At 36.8% G+C, this 12,975-nt stretch overlaps 2 protein-coding genes across 6 annotated transcripts in view; one reads left to right on the forward strand and one right to left on the reverse strand.

Annotated features, from left to right (window-relative positions):
• CEP290 (centrosomal protein 290) overlaps window positions 1–12,311 on the reverse strand; it is a 48,739-nt gene extending 36,428 nt beyond the window's left edge. Inside the window, exons 1-20 of one of the 4 annotated variants that reach the window (XM_041409878.1) lie at window positions 12,062–12,311; window positions 11,644–11,780; window positions 9,949–10,005; window positions 9,293–9,417; window positions 9,077–9,154; window positions 8,577–8,646; window positions 8,328–8,374; window positions 7,900–8,043; window positions 7,655–7,708; window positions 6,835–6,987; window positions 6,313–6,495; window positions 5,880–5,969; window positions 5,682–5,804; window positions 3,717–3,840; window positions 3,011–3,183; window positions 2,445–2,607; window positions 1,696–1,796; window positions 1,523–1,610; window positions 944–1,056; window positions 100–184 (exon numbers count right to left, since the gene is read on the reverse strand). In XM_041409878.1, the coding sequence (XP_041265812.1) occupies window positions 100–184; window positions 944–1,056; window positions 1,523–1,610; window positions 1,696–1,796; window positions 2,445–2,607; window positions 3,011–3,183; window positions 3,717–3,840; window positions 5,682–5,804; window positions 5,880–5,969; window positions 6,313–6,495; window positions 6,835–6,987; window positions 7,655–7,708; window positions 7,900–8,043; window positions 8,328–8,374; window positions 8,577–8,646; window positions 9,077–9,154; window positions 9,293–9,394 (1,891 nt within the window). In that variant the 5' untranslated portion in view covers window positions 9,395–9,417; window positions 9,949–10,005; window positions 11,644–11,780; window positions 12,062–12,311. The remainder of the gene's footprint in view (window positions 1–99; window positions 185–943; window positions 1,057–1,522; window positions 1,611–1,695; window positions 1,797–2,444; window positions 2,608–3,010; window positions 3,184–3,716; window positions 3,841–5,681; window positions 5,805–5,879; window positions 5,970–6,312; window positions 6,496–6,834; window positions 6,988–7,654; window positions 7,709–7,899; window positions 8,044–8,327; window positions 8,375–8,576; window positions 8,647–9,076; window positions 9,155–9,292; window positions 9,418–9,948; window positions 10,006–11,643; window positions 11,781–12,061) is intronic. The other 3 variants (XM_041409880.1, XM_041409877.1, XM_041409879.1) reach the window with 3 other exon arrangements.
• A 17-nt stretch (window positions 12,312–12,328) lies between these two features.
• Window positions 12,329–12,975, forward strand: part of TMTC3 (transmembrane O-mannosyltransferase targeting cadherins 3) — a 29,696-nt gene continuing 29,049 nt past the window's right edge. Inside the window, exon 1 of one of the 2 annotated variants that reach the window (XM_041409881.1) lies at window positions 12,329–12,469. The gene's annotated coding sequence lies outside the window, so the exon portion shown is untranslated. Of the gene's footprint in view, window positions 12,470–12,503; window positions 12,814–12,975 lie in introns of those variants that run through there. The other variant, XM_041409882.1, reaches the window with a different exon arrangement.

The following is a 12,975-nucleotide window of genomic DNA, read 5'->3' on the forward strand; positions in this document are numbered from 1 at the left end:
TATTTCTGATCACAATTATAGAAACAGGACAACTAAATAAGCAAACTATCTACAGGTACCTGATAATGTTCCCTAGTTTTAAAACAGGTTGCAACTTACATTTAGATTGAAATTTGGCCATTACAGTCCTGTTCTTCTCCAAATCTCTCTCTCTCTCACGTAATTCAGTTGCAAGGTATTCATTCTAAAGAAAAAAAAAAAGTTTCTCCTAGACAAAAAAATACGTAGAATCTAATTTTAGCAGTTTAATATTTTAGTCCCAGACATTTTCAAATTTGAAATTGGCATTCAAGAAAATTTCTCCATCCACGTACTGATGTCTTGCCTAAATAGGAACAGAAATGGATTCACTTGAATAGTTATATGAAGTCTATCCCATATAACTGTCCATAGCAAATTAAGCACTCTTGGGTCATGCAGCAGCTGGAATAGTGGTCTGGTACAAACCAGAAGTCTGTGAGGCTTTGTAAGTTGTAGCTCTAGTAATATGAAAACACCAAGAGCTTCAAAATTACACTTGTGTTTAACTAGTTGCCACTCTATCTCATAGGCTTAGAACTAAATGAACTGAAAAAGTATTTGTTTTTTTTTCCAAGTGATCTGAATTCTCACATATGCCTGAAGTTTTTCTAAGAGGATTTCACACAGCCTTTCTGCTTTCAGCTATATTTTTCTCTGTCTTCTGAATTTGAGCTGATGCTATTCTATCTGCAAGTATGTTTCTCCATTCCACATTACATGAGCTGCTAGGATTATTTACAGAAAATACAGAATATTCACTAGTTTTCTAAAACAAGTTACAAATCATTAATTTTGAGATTTTTTTAAAAGCAGTTAATAAAAGCCCCTAGATAAGTATTTTAACAATATTTACAAAATAGGTGGTTTTAGTTTTTGAAAGAGAAATATAAGAAATGTTCATAAACTTCCTTTATGAACCTACCTTTGCTTCTACTTCAGCAGTGCCATGATTGCTCAAGAAATCCAACCTCCTCGTATTCTTTCCCTTCTCTTCAGTAAAGCTATCAGTCATCTGCATATTATCAGCATCCAACCCTAAATGCAAGCAGATGTAAAAGTAATAAATTATTAGGAAATTTTAATTGGTCTTCAATCAAAAGAATATACTCCATTTATTATATCTGAGTTATAGTTTTCTACCTTTTCTTCTGAGCATTATGGTACCATGAGTGGCATGGAATTGAAACTTTAAGAATTTTGAAATGCATGAATTATGTAGATTTACTGGAAATTTTGGGAATATCATCCTACACCTATTGCAAGGTAAAAACAGAAGGCCCAGAGATGCATTACAACTCATCACAACTCAATACTGGGCTGTAAGATCAGGAAATCCAAAAACCACTCACCTCTTCCTACAGATTCAATGCAATATATTAAGCCCTTTAATTTAAAAAAATGAATAAGTATAACATAGCTACATTAACTATAAACAGAATTTTTATGCTTAAATATAAACAGAATGTTTTTGAAAGTACAGTTTATATCAAAAACATCCTACCTATTGTTGCAACTCTTCTTCCTTTCTCCTGAGCCAACTTACGAATGTGCTTTTTCAGTTCAATTCTTTCCTCTTCTAGTCTTTCAATCTGTATATTATTATTCACAGATCAGTATTCCATTTTGTTCAATGCATTATGTAGCTCTTAGACAAAAATAGGATTTATCACTTACCTCTTGCAAAAGAATCTGGTTTTCAGCTCTATATTGCTGCTGCTTCAGTGCTTTGCTGTTTCTGAATTCATTTAAATCAATCATTGTCTTTGGCTCAAGACCTGAAACAAAATAGATCAAAGTCATTTATTGAGGAATGGTAATGTTAGTTAATGCAGTTAATTTATATAAGAACATAACTAGAGAAGTAGAGTTAAAAAAATAATTTGTTGATAGTTGATTGTATTTCAACTATCTATAAAAATATATAACTATTTATATAACATAAACACACATCTTATACTCCATGTATTAAGAGCAGGAGAAAGCTTAATTTAACCTCAGTTACTCAAAACCCAAAATAAAATAAAGTGGCACTTAAAATTAAATTTATTTACATTTAAATCCTTCTATTTAAAAATAAGCCTATCTGAAGTTTTCTCTGTGTGTTTCATCTAGCATTACAACTTCAGGATGTTATGCTTTCCAGGTACCATATTATGAAGTTTATTAGGCAGTGTATGATCGAAGAGGAATCAAAACCAAAAAAAAGAGTAGAGACCCTATCCTCCTCCTTTGTTCACTCAAAGGAACCTGTAAGCCAAGTTCAATCATACAGATTGTCCAAACTAATTAAAACTACTTGGAAATATTAGCAGAATATAACAAATTATTTCCAGTGATTTGGTACAGTAAAAAAATTTCCATTATAGAATCCTATTTCAATTTTTACACAACAAATAATTGAACATGTACTGGATATAGCATACCTAAGCGCTCTCTGAGTTCTTCATTTTCATCAAGAAGATCATTTATTTTAAGTTCAAGTTTATTGACTTCCTTAATTAATGACTCAATCTCATGTTCTCGTATTTTGACTTGCTTTCTTAAATCTTTGATTTCAGCAACAGCTTCTTCCAAACCATATATTCCCTGCAAAAACCCCACACAGGAAGTAAGAATGAAACAACCAATAGAAGACTTACTAAAATAGATCATGAATCTTTCTTTCATCATTACACAGACAAGAAAAAATGTTTTTCAACCCCTATCGCTCTTCTGCACTATGCTTAGTGAAAATATCAGATCCTGTAAATCTGTCCTTGACTACAGAGCAGCTTGCATATTTCAAAAGTGAGTCCTCCAACTATATGATCCTTTGAAGAATCATATCTTGAGCATCCAATTACTATTCAATAGGAAAGGGAAGAACGAAGGGGAAGGGCACCAAAGAAATTTATTTATTCCTAATTTGAACAATTAAATAAATATGGGAGGACAAAACAATCTCCTAAAAATATGATTAATACCCGCTCCACTCTGACAAACTGTTTACCAGTTCATAGTCTCTCATTCTTTTCAAAGTCTCAACAAGTTCTTGGTCTTTTTCTCTAGCATGTGCTTCTGCCAATTCTGCTGATTTCTCAGCCTCCATAGTTCTCTCTTCTAGCATTTTAAACTTTTCTTGCATATCCCCAGTTTGGTTTGGCTGAGCAAGAGATGAGTGACCTGGAAAGAAAAACTTTGATGTTTACAATGCGACTAGGAATTCTTGCTATCTGCCATTAATCAAAATAGAAACACTTCAGAAAACATTATAAAGGAGATTTTAATTCCCTGCTCTTTTTAATTAGGAAAGTACAAGACACTACACATAAGAGATTGGGTTCTCTTCCCCCTAACATTTTCTTCAAACAATATTTATCATAAGTGAGTGCAGAGAAAGGACATCAGAATTTATTTGGAATTGCAAGCTATAACTCCTTTTCAATTCTTCATGGAGCTGAGACCTTATATTTTATGCTCTAACTTTTACAGATCAGATATAATTCTATTACCCATAAAATCCACCGAGGTAATCTGGATAAATTTAAACTCTTCACAAATGTTTAATAAAAGAAAATTAAGAAAAAATATGAGAGACTAAAATTGCTCAAATACTGCATTTTTTCCCCTTTTTCTAAAAAATAAAGAATGCAAAGTAAATTTGTGATTTCTGATTTTTCTGATTTTGACATTAATACAAAACAGTGATGTGTTACCTTTATCGTTTTTGAGATCATATTTTAATTTCTCAATAATGAATGCATTTTTCTCCATTTCTTTGGTATACTGTTCAACTTGCTCAGTGAGCAATCTTATCTGAGCATCTCGCTCTTGCATACCCTAGGCATGCAAAAAAAAAAAAAAAAGAAACTCCATTAAAGGATCCTTCTTTACTGACAGGCAAACTACCAATACAGAACACCACATGGGAAATGAAGAAATTACATGTAGCTAATACAAAACAATTTCTAGAACAGCAAATATACTATACTTACAACAGAGAGTTCAGATATTATCTAGAAGTTTGGTATATAAATGCAAAGCAGGAAAAATAAAAAAGAAAGTAAAAATAAAGCACTCAAACACAGAAAAATAAGCAGCATTTTAGTATAATGACTTTAAATGGAAACAGTATTCTCAGAGTTTGAGAGTGTTAGAGGAAAAATTTTGGATAATACAGGTTTCTTAGCAGCTTCCTCATAAACAATTGCCATTGGAAACTGAGTGATACAGGTTGAAGATAGCAAAGACTAACAATCCATCATACATGACACATGAATTGCAGACAGCCTTTCAGCAAGCCATCTAACTTTTCAAAATTCATATACTACCTTGTTTTGGATGCATATACATTCATAGATATACACAGATATACATGGAAGTGACTTCTATGTATACTATTTCTGTACTTGTACATGAATTTCAGAAACAACATAGAAATCTTAACGCTACTTTTTCTGTGGTTAACAAAAAAGTGGTAAAAGATAAAAAACAGACTTTAAAAAATTTACAGGCATTAATAATAATAAAAGGTACATTAATAATAATGTAATAATAAAAACACAAAAATCTCAAGGTCCTTACTTTATACCAATGTTCTGAAAAACAACTTACAGCATTTCTTACAAATATAACCACATTTGAAACCTAAAAGTACAGAACTTAGCAAAGTTGTAAAAACCTAGATACAACCCTATAGAATATAAACACACATTGAAGGATAGCAAGCTCAGTCTATTTTGAGTAAAAACCTGAGCAGTAACTTAATTAATTTTTAAATGTCTGCTTTTAATACATGCTTATTTACACAAAGTATTTCAAAATGCCATGCTAATAATGCCCCCTCCTTTTCCCACCCCTCTAAAAAAGCAGCCTCTATAGCCGTCTAATCGGCTAAAATCAAACAACTGCTTATCAAAGTTACTTTCAGCTGCTTTCCTCTTCTGATACCTAAGGCTGATTTTCTGATACCTAAGGCTGTAATTTAGGGTGTTTTTCTCTTGAGAAGCTATCTGCATAAATATATCTCACCATACTGCTCCGTTTACAAGAACCCAAAATGTAACATAAATGTCATTACACATTTGCTTAAAAAACCTGAAGCAAGGCAGGAAATCATCCTGGAATCATAGAGTATGCTTTGCATAGAGACTATTTCAGGATTCCTAACAGGCCACATTACTTTGGGGGGACAGGGAGGGGATTATGTTTTTTAAGAAAGTGGAGGCATTCAAAATTGTGAAGAACTATGTAATTTTGCCTGAATATGAGAGATACACAAATTCAGCTAGCTCTATCATACGATGAACCACAGAGTTAATGAGATGAGACAAACGAACACAAAAAATAATGCACTAGGTAAGACCGTTCCTTAACTAAAAAATTTAGTGGAAGCTAAAGTCATATTTTAGAAATGCTACATAATAGTTAGAAAAGATAAATATGAAACTAACAGAGCCAGCTACCAAGAGTTCAGGTTGTACACACATACATACAGAGAAGTTTCCTTTGTACATTGTCTATTAAGCAAACTTTGCAGTGGAATGAATCAATCTGTCTCTTAATTCTCAAAATTAAGTATTTTGTATTTGCAAACTACAAAAGACTAAATATATATTTGGTCAATAGCATATTTAGTTAATGGTGATTTCTATGTATGCAATGTCTCACATGAACTGTACCTGCTGAAGGGACAGTATACTGTTTCTGTCTACATCAAGTTGGACCATTTTCATTTTCTCTTCCAAGTTAAATAACATTTGCTGATACTGTAGGAGTTCATCATCTTTTGAAGATAAGATTTTCTGAAAAGAAGATAAAATACCATCAGAACACTTGAAGTAATTCCTAAAAAGGATTTTAAAAGTACTAAAAAATACCTTCCATTCTTCAACTTTTGTGTTTACAGCTGCCATGAGTGGATCATCTTCCTCATTCTTTGCTTTCAGCTGGTCTGAAAGATCCTGAACCTAGACATGTCATTTGGATGAACATCACATTACAAAAAGGTTTGGACCTATCCAGTATATATGTACAAACACACTACATCAAGATTAGTATTACAGATTAGTATTACAACAGCAAGGGAATGACTTTTGAGAACAGGGCATGACTAACATTCTATATAAAAAAAATTTTGTAGTCTGCAGTAAAATTTTAAAATCTGTACCACATTCAAAGATCACACTACTTTTAAAGAGCATTACTTTAGAGGAGTGTGTGGTTTTACTGCATAGATAGAAGGTTTTAACTTCAGCTAAAATATGAAAACAGTAGAAACCTAATTATACAAAATAATTAGTCAGTTCTTACTTGAAATTTGTACCGATCTTTCTCTTTTCTTAACTCATCCATAATAATATCAGACTGTTGCACAATTAGTTTCATTTTGCTATATTCATCAGTCATCTTCTCCATTTCTTGCACTGATTCCTCAAGATTTTTCCTCATTTCTTGGTTTTGAATCTCTAACTTCTCATTTGCTTCTGTCAAATTCTGCAAAAATAAAAAAACCCCTGCTTTTAGAAAGTGCCTGTCTTAATACCTGAATACAAACTTGAAAGTCTTATACAAAATTAGCGCAGAATAGAGTATTTCCCCTCTAGGTTATCAATTTCAAGAAAGCCAAACAGCAAATAAGACATATCTCTCTCCCTGTCAGTAACTTCATTACCTCTTCCAAATTCAGAGATGCAGACTGTATGTATGACTGAATTCCTTATTATGAATTCCCTTACTCCACATGACTTTTTCTGTAAATTGACATAGTGTCATGGAAGACACTATGGTCAGTAAAACTCCAATAGATACTCAATTGAATGCATAGATTTTTACCTGAATTTCATCCAAATACTGGACAAGCTCAGAGCTTCTTTTGGACAGCTGTGATGTGTAATCAGGTATCTCTCCTCTTCGTAATGGAATTGCTTCTTTTTGAGAATCTATTTGCCTCTGATAGTCAACCACATCCTGACGCAACTGTTCATTCTGCACAAAAAGCAATCCCAACTTAAATCCATTTCTAAGAGACAAAGCTGTTGCATTTCTAGCGAGCTAACACAAAGAGCTAAGACACGCAAAACCCATCCAAATTCCTACAGTCTGCTTTTAGAAGTCTTAGAAGCCTCACCTTTTTCTTTATGCGCTTTTTCTTCATATTAAAATGGAGAAAACAAGACCAAGAGAACAAAGCATGAAAAATATTAGAAATTAGCTTTGCTTTTGGAAGACTAAATATTAATCGATAGAGACAAAATAAAATAGCTTTCGTTATACCTCTGCAGGCATATACATACATACACACACATATATAGAAGGGTATTTTGACAAATTATTATCAAGGTTTTACCCCAGGACAATAATTAAACAAATTTACATGGAAACAATATTTAACAAAAATGTTAAAAATTCAAAACCCAAAATCCAGGCCAAGTTAATGCACAGTAGGACTATTCAAATTGATATGTAGAGACTTCCTGACCCCAATTAATTACATTTCACTGGAGCAGATGTACAACATATTTACTTTGCAGTAGTACACAGGAAATGTTCCAAAATTAAACATCACACTAAAAATTATAAAAACAGAAATATATAATAGTATATTTATTTAAAAAGTTAAAAATACAGTAAATCAGCAATAATTTTTGCTAACCTCTCTCCTGAATCTGATGTTTTCATTTTCAGCATCTTCAATTCGAAGAGCAAGCTACAAACAAGACAGAAAACCTTTATATGCATCACCGACACAAAGAACTCCAGAAACAAAAAAACAAATGCACAGCAATCCTGTGTCATCAGTCTTTTTGGTTTTTTTTACATTTCAGATTTTTTTTCAGAACATCAACTTTTTAAAATATTTGACAGCTTCTAAAGATGTCAAGGTCAAGTCCTTCATACCTGTTCACTCACTTTCTTCTCCTTTTCCAACTCCTTTTCTGTATCTGTTAACTGTCTCTCCTTTTGTTCCAATTCCTTTTCCAGCTGGTGGATCTCATCACGCAAAAAACGAGTATCACGACCAAAAGCACATTTTTGCGCCATCTTATGAGCATTAAAATAACATTATAAATATAGTAGATATTCAAAGTAGAAAGAACTAAAAAAACAAAGCAGATACTAAGACTAAAATAAATGGGATTTTTCAAGTGTGAAAAACTCAAGTAACTCTTCATCCAAGACTGCTGCGTATTCAAAAAACAATAAAAAGCATTTGCTAAAATGCAGCGCTACTTCACGACTTTACAAGACTAAATACTAGTCTCAAATAAAATAATTAAAAGACCCCACCAGAGCACTTCACACACTAACAAAATTTTAAAACATACCTCTAATTCATTTTGAAGTTTTATCAGCTTGGTTTTAAAATTATTTTCTGTTAAAACAGAACAGATACAGTGAATTACCCAATAAGGAAAAAAGCACATAAAACAATACATTAAAGCAACTGACTTCAGAGCAGTTGGTATTTTGTCCAGGTCTCTAAACCTTAAAAAAAAGCCACAAAACAGCATGAACAAAAACCTAAAAACACATTTAACAAATCTTTTAGGAAGAGCATAAAAAAGCTTGCTTACCACATTTGGCTTGTTCCTCCCCAGCTTTTTCAACTTCTTCTAGTGCCAGTTCTACCTCTTGAGCTTTCATCTGAGAAAAGAAGCAGAGCAAGCAAAGAATAAATATTTACTACTACCATAAATTAAAATATTGTTCCATAGACCTTATGTATAGAATATATTAATTTTGAGACATTTATTTGCATTTTCCATCTATCTAATGATGTTACTCCAATTCACTTCACCTCCCACTACCAAATTCCAACAGCTCAGGTGCAAGCACACATTTGGCACATAAATTACCTTAGGAGTAAGCAGTATTTTCAGGAACAGGGGAAAAAAAGGTGCTTCCATTTAAACAAAATAAAAACCAAAAAAAAACAAACAAAAAAACCCCAAACCAAAACAAAACACAAACAAACAAACAAACAAACAAAAAAAAAAACAAACCCAAAACAAAAAACCCACAAAGCAAAACAAATGCATCTGCAGAATTGAAGAAAGTAAGCCTTAATACAAACCTTCAGTAGTGATTGAGTAATTTTAAAAAGCTGTACCATTTTTTCTGGAGTTTCAGTGTTTAAGTCTTTCCCATCAACCTACCAAAAGAGACAAAAGTGGTTTTACACTAATATCAATGAAATACACAAAATGAATCTTTCATGTATGTGAAGGACCAGAGATGGTTTAGGGAAGAAGGGATGACAGAACCCTCATGTTCCCATTTTCTCCAGCACCTTGATCATGATATCCAGCAATCTGTCCGCTAGCTCCTCTTGACGAGGCAGAGTATCTGGATCAACTTTCATGAGCTTCTTCCAATCTAAAACAGGTGCCATATTGATGGTATGACTTTTTTTTCCTGGAACAAAGATTAAAATAACAGTTATCAGGTATTATCAGTGCAAACCAATTTTAAGTCAAATGATTTAATGGAGGCTGGCCACTGAACACACCAGATGATTCCAATAACTGTAACAGTGATTAACATTCTGTTCACATCTTGATCTATTGCAAACTAGGAGGTTATAATAAAACCATTTTTTCTTTATGTTAAGAATTACACCATGCATACTCAATGAATTTGTAAAACTATCAGTGAAGATCAGAACACACATGAAACCTATATTTTAACTTCAACATCCTTGTTTTCTTCCCCATCTCTTAATGTGGTATTTTTATGCCAATGAACAAACACAAAAATCATTATTTCTAGTATTTAAAACACAAACAACACTTTCCGTTTGATACTGTAAGCACCAACTTCTTGACATTGTATTAAACATCATTTCTTTTTGATTAGAATACTTGAATTGACAAAGGACATTATTCAACCTGGAAACTAAGAAAAATCTCATCAGAAAGTAGGGGAAAGTTTTTTTCTACTGCTTACCTACTGGTTCTTGTGGGCCACACTGATTTCTCTCATGCCTGAAAGTCAATGCAGTATCTGAAAAAGGCAGAAGGGATTGGAAATCTTGGATTATTCTGTTCTTTGGAGCTGTCTCTAGACTTTCTGATCAATATTTCAGAAAGTAAATTCTGCCAAGTTTAGAACACAACATTTTTAATCTACTTATTGCCGTAAATTATGAATACAGCACAAATGGTTAAGAAAAAATAAGAAAGAAATAAAGCTAACTAGAACAGTAAATACAGTATTATTCAAAAAACGAACGACACAGCAGGGGTATGTATTTTATAGAAAAAAAAATCAAGCTCAATCAATAACTTCAGCAATGCTGTATGCTGAGCACAATCTTTTGAGATCTGATCCATCACACACCCTGTTCCTTATTCACCAGTTTAAAGACTCAACAACTGAAACCTAATAAAAGGCTGAAACTTGTATTACTTTCCAAAACTAATATGCCTAATCATTCTGAAAGAAGAGCTGTCAGACTCAGAAATACAACTGTATGCTTAAAGGAGGATAAAAATGACCTTCATCCTTTCTGAACATGTGAACTACTTGAAAGGTCCCCTATATTTACTATATTTCTTCAATGTTTGCTAACCATAAAACATGCATTACATTCGATCCATGACTTCACAAGGATGACACCTTACATGCATTATTGCTTTTCTGTTTTGTTGTAATGGCAAAGGATAATTCAAGGAGAATACTGGCACTTTGACTTATTCAGTTAACTGAATACTACTTGATTTCAGCAACATACTTATCTAAGAATAAGAGTTCTTAAACTCTTAAACTTATACTCATTTTTTCTTAAGCAATGAGTTGTAAAACTTTGAAGTTTTAAATGCTCAACAATCAAAACTATTCTCAAAGCAAATACACAAACTTACTACTGTCAATCCTTTCCCACCTTCCATCTCTCATATATCTTTTTCCCTTCACTTACAAAATAAGGTTCTCAGAAAATATCCATCCTAAATTTTTTTCCAAAAGGATAAAACATAATTGCATTGTACATAAACAACTGAATCCAACTTGCAGTAAGGTAGGGGGAGCACAACCTGTGCACAGTGTATTTTCCACAGTATATACATACTGTGAGAGAATTTATTTAATTGAAAGGTTTTTCACCTTCGCTCATGTGTTGTCAACAACTAAAACCAGTGGTTTTAGTAAACAGATGATCCATATGGTGAGACGCTGAGCTCATGGATCTACAAAATGTGTGAAATAGATGGGGATTTGGTATTAGTCACCATAAGACTTTCTGGACTCAGAGAATCAAGCATACATAAAACAGCCAGATGTTGTACAGTTCAGCAGTCTCAGACAGAAAAGGAAGTCTGGAGTACTTCCAGAATAACAGTACTGGAAAAGTACTACCAGAACAACAATGCCCCGGTCTGACTGCAGGAAACCACGCAGAGGCAGGCAAGCTCACAAGGGGACACCTTACCATCACAGCGAGATCAAGCTCCACTGGGAAGAGGTGATCTTTTCCCAGCGGGAAATGATGTGTACAATGGGCAGCACAGAGCCATGTGCACACAAGGGGAACTTCACATCAAGAAGCGCCACAGTCATGCCAGAGATGTGCTCTGCTAACTCCGCATTGTTTACATGGCGTAATCCAGTTTAAGCTACTTTTTACTTTCAAATTGCATTTACCCGGAGTAGCTCTGCGAAGCGCAAGATCTTAATTACAAAGCCCCAGTCGAGAGAGGATCTTCGCAGACTCCCATTCTCTCCTGTCTGGCATATCCCAGACATAGGACACAATGACAGCCCAGGATCCCTCCAGGATGCTGCTGAGACAATTTTTGTTTCGTTCCAGCTCTGCTGAACTAACAATGTGCTTTATTCTGCAGCCGCCTTCCCCAGGAGGCGTAGCGGAGGCAGCAGCCGAGGGCAGACCCGGCGGGACGCTCCCTCCCCGGGCTCAGCCTGCGCCGCCGCCTGCCCGGCACCCGCGGCCGGCCCGCAGGAGCGGCCCCCAGCCCGGCTGCTCCCGGGGGAGCGCGGGCCGCTCCGGCAGGGGCGGCTTTTGGTCTCCCTGCCCGGAGCACCCCCCGCCCCGTGGCCTCACCGCTCCCGGAGGATGACGGTGGCTGCTGCCAGACGACGCCATCAGACTCTCCCGCGGACCCGGATACTCGTGGGCGCAGGAAAAGTCAGCGCTTCCGTGGCACCCACAGACAAGCCTCCTGGTGCCAAGCGGGCTGTCCCAGTCCCGAGGGGCAGCCCGGCGGGCCGGGCGCGATCCCGCCCGACAGCGCCGCTTCGCCTGGGCAACGGCCCCGAGCACCACCCCCGCCACCGGGCGGGCTCCCCGGGACTACAGCTCCCGGCATGCGTCTGGACCGACGGCACCGTCCACCTTTTTTCCGACAGCCTCTGCAGGACGGCGCGCATGCGCTGTGTGCGGCGGCGGAGTGCGCGGTGGGTGGCGGCTCCGGTGGTGGGGCCGCGGCTCCAGCGTTTGTGCCGGCCTCAGGTAGGGCGGGCACGGCGCTGCGGCCGCGCCCCGCGACGGGCCTAGCCGAGGGTGGGGGGGAGAAGAGAGGAAGGGAGGAAGGAGTGGGTCTGGTGTAGCCGCTGCTCGCGGTAGTTTCGGTCCGCTGGCCGTGTCCGCCGTGCCCCGTGGGTGAGCCCCCGCGCCTGCCGGGCTGCGGTGCGGCCTCGACCGCTGACTGCGGCGCTTGAGCGGCGAACGGGACCGCGCCCTGGCTCTGCCGCCTCCTCCGCCCCGGCTGCCCCTACCTTGGCTGCCTCGCCCCAGCGCTGCGGGCAGCGTGCTGGTTCCTGCCCGGCCGGCGGGAGGGCTGCGGGACTGCCCCGGTACTGCCCTGGTGTGCTTTGGGGGTAGGGAGGGAACAGTGGGGAACAGAAGGAGCGGGGAAAATCACACCTATAAACTACTTGAATCCGTTGGGTACTACTAGCCGGCAAGTCTGAGTTTTGGTAGTGGTCTGATAGCCGAGAAAGTTTGGGATCCTGTGT

This window comes from Onychostruthus taczanowskii, unplaced genomic scaffold (genome assembly GCF_017590055.1).
Source record: "Onychostruthus taczanowskii isolate IOZ18803 unplaced genomic scaffold, ASM1759005v1 scaffold31, whole genome shotgun sequence".
Lineage (NCBI taxonomy): Eukaryota > Metazoa > Chordata > Aves > Passeriformes > Passeridae > Onychostruthus > Onychostruthus taczanowskii.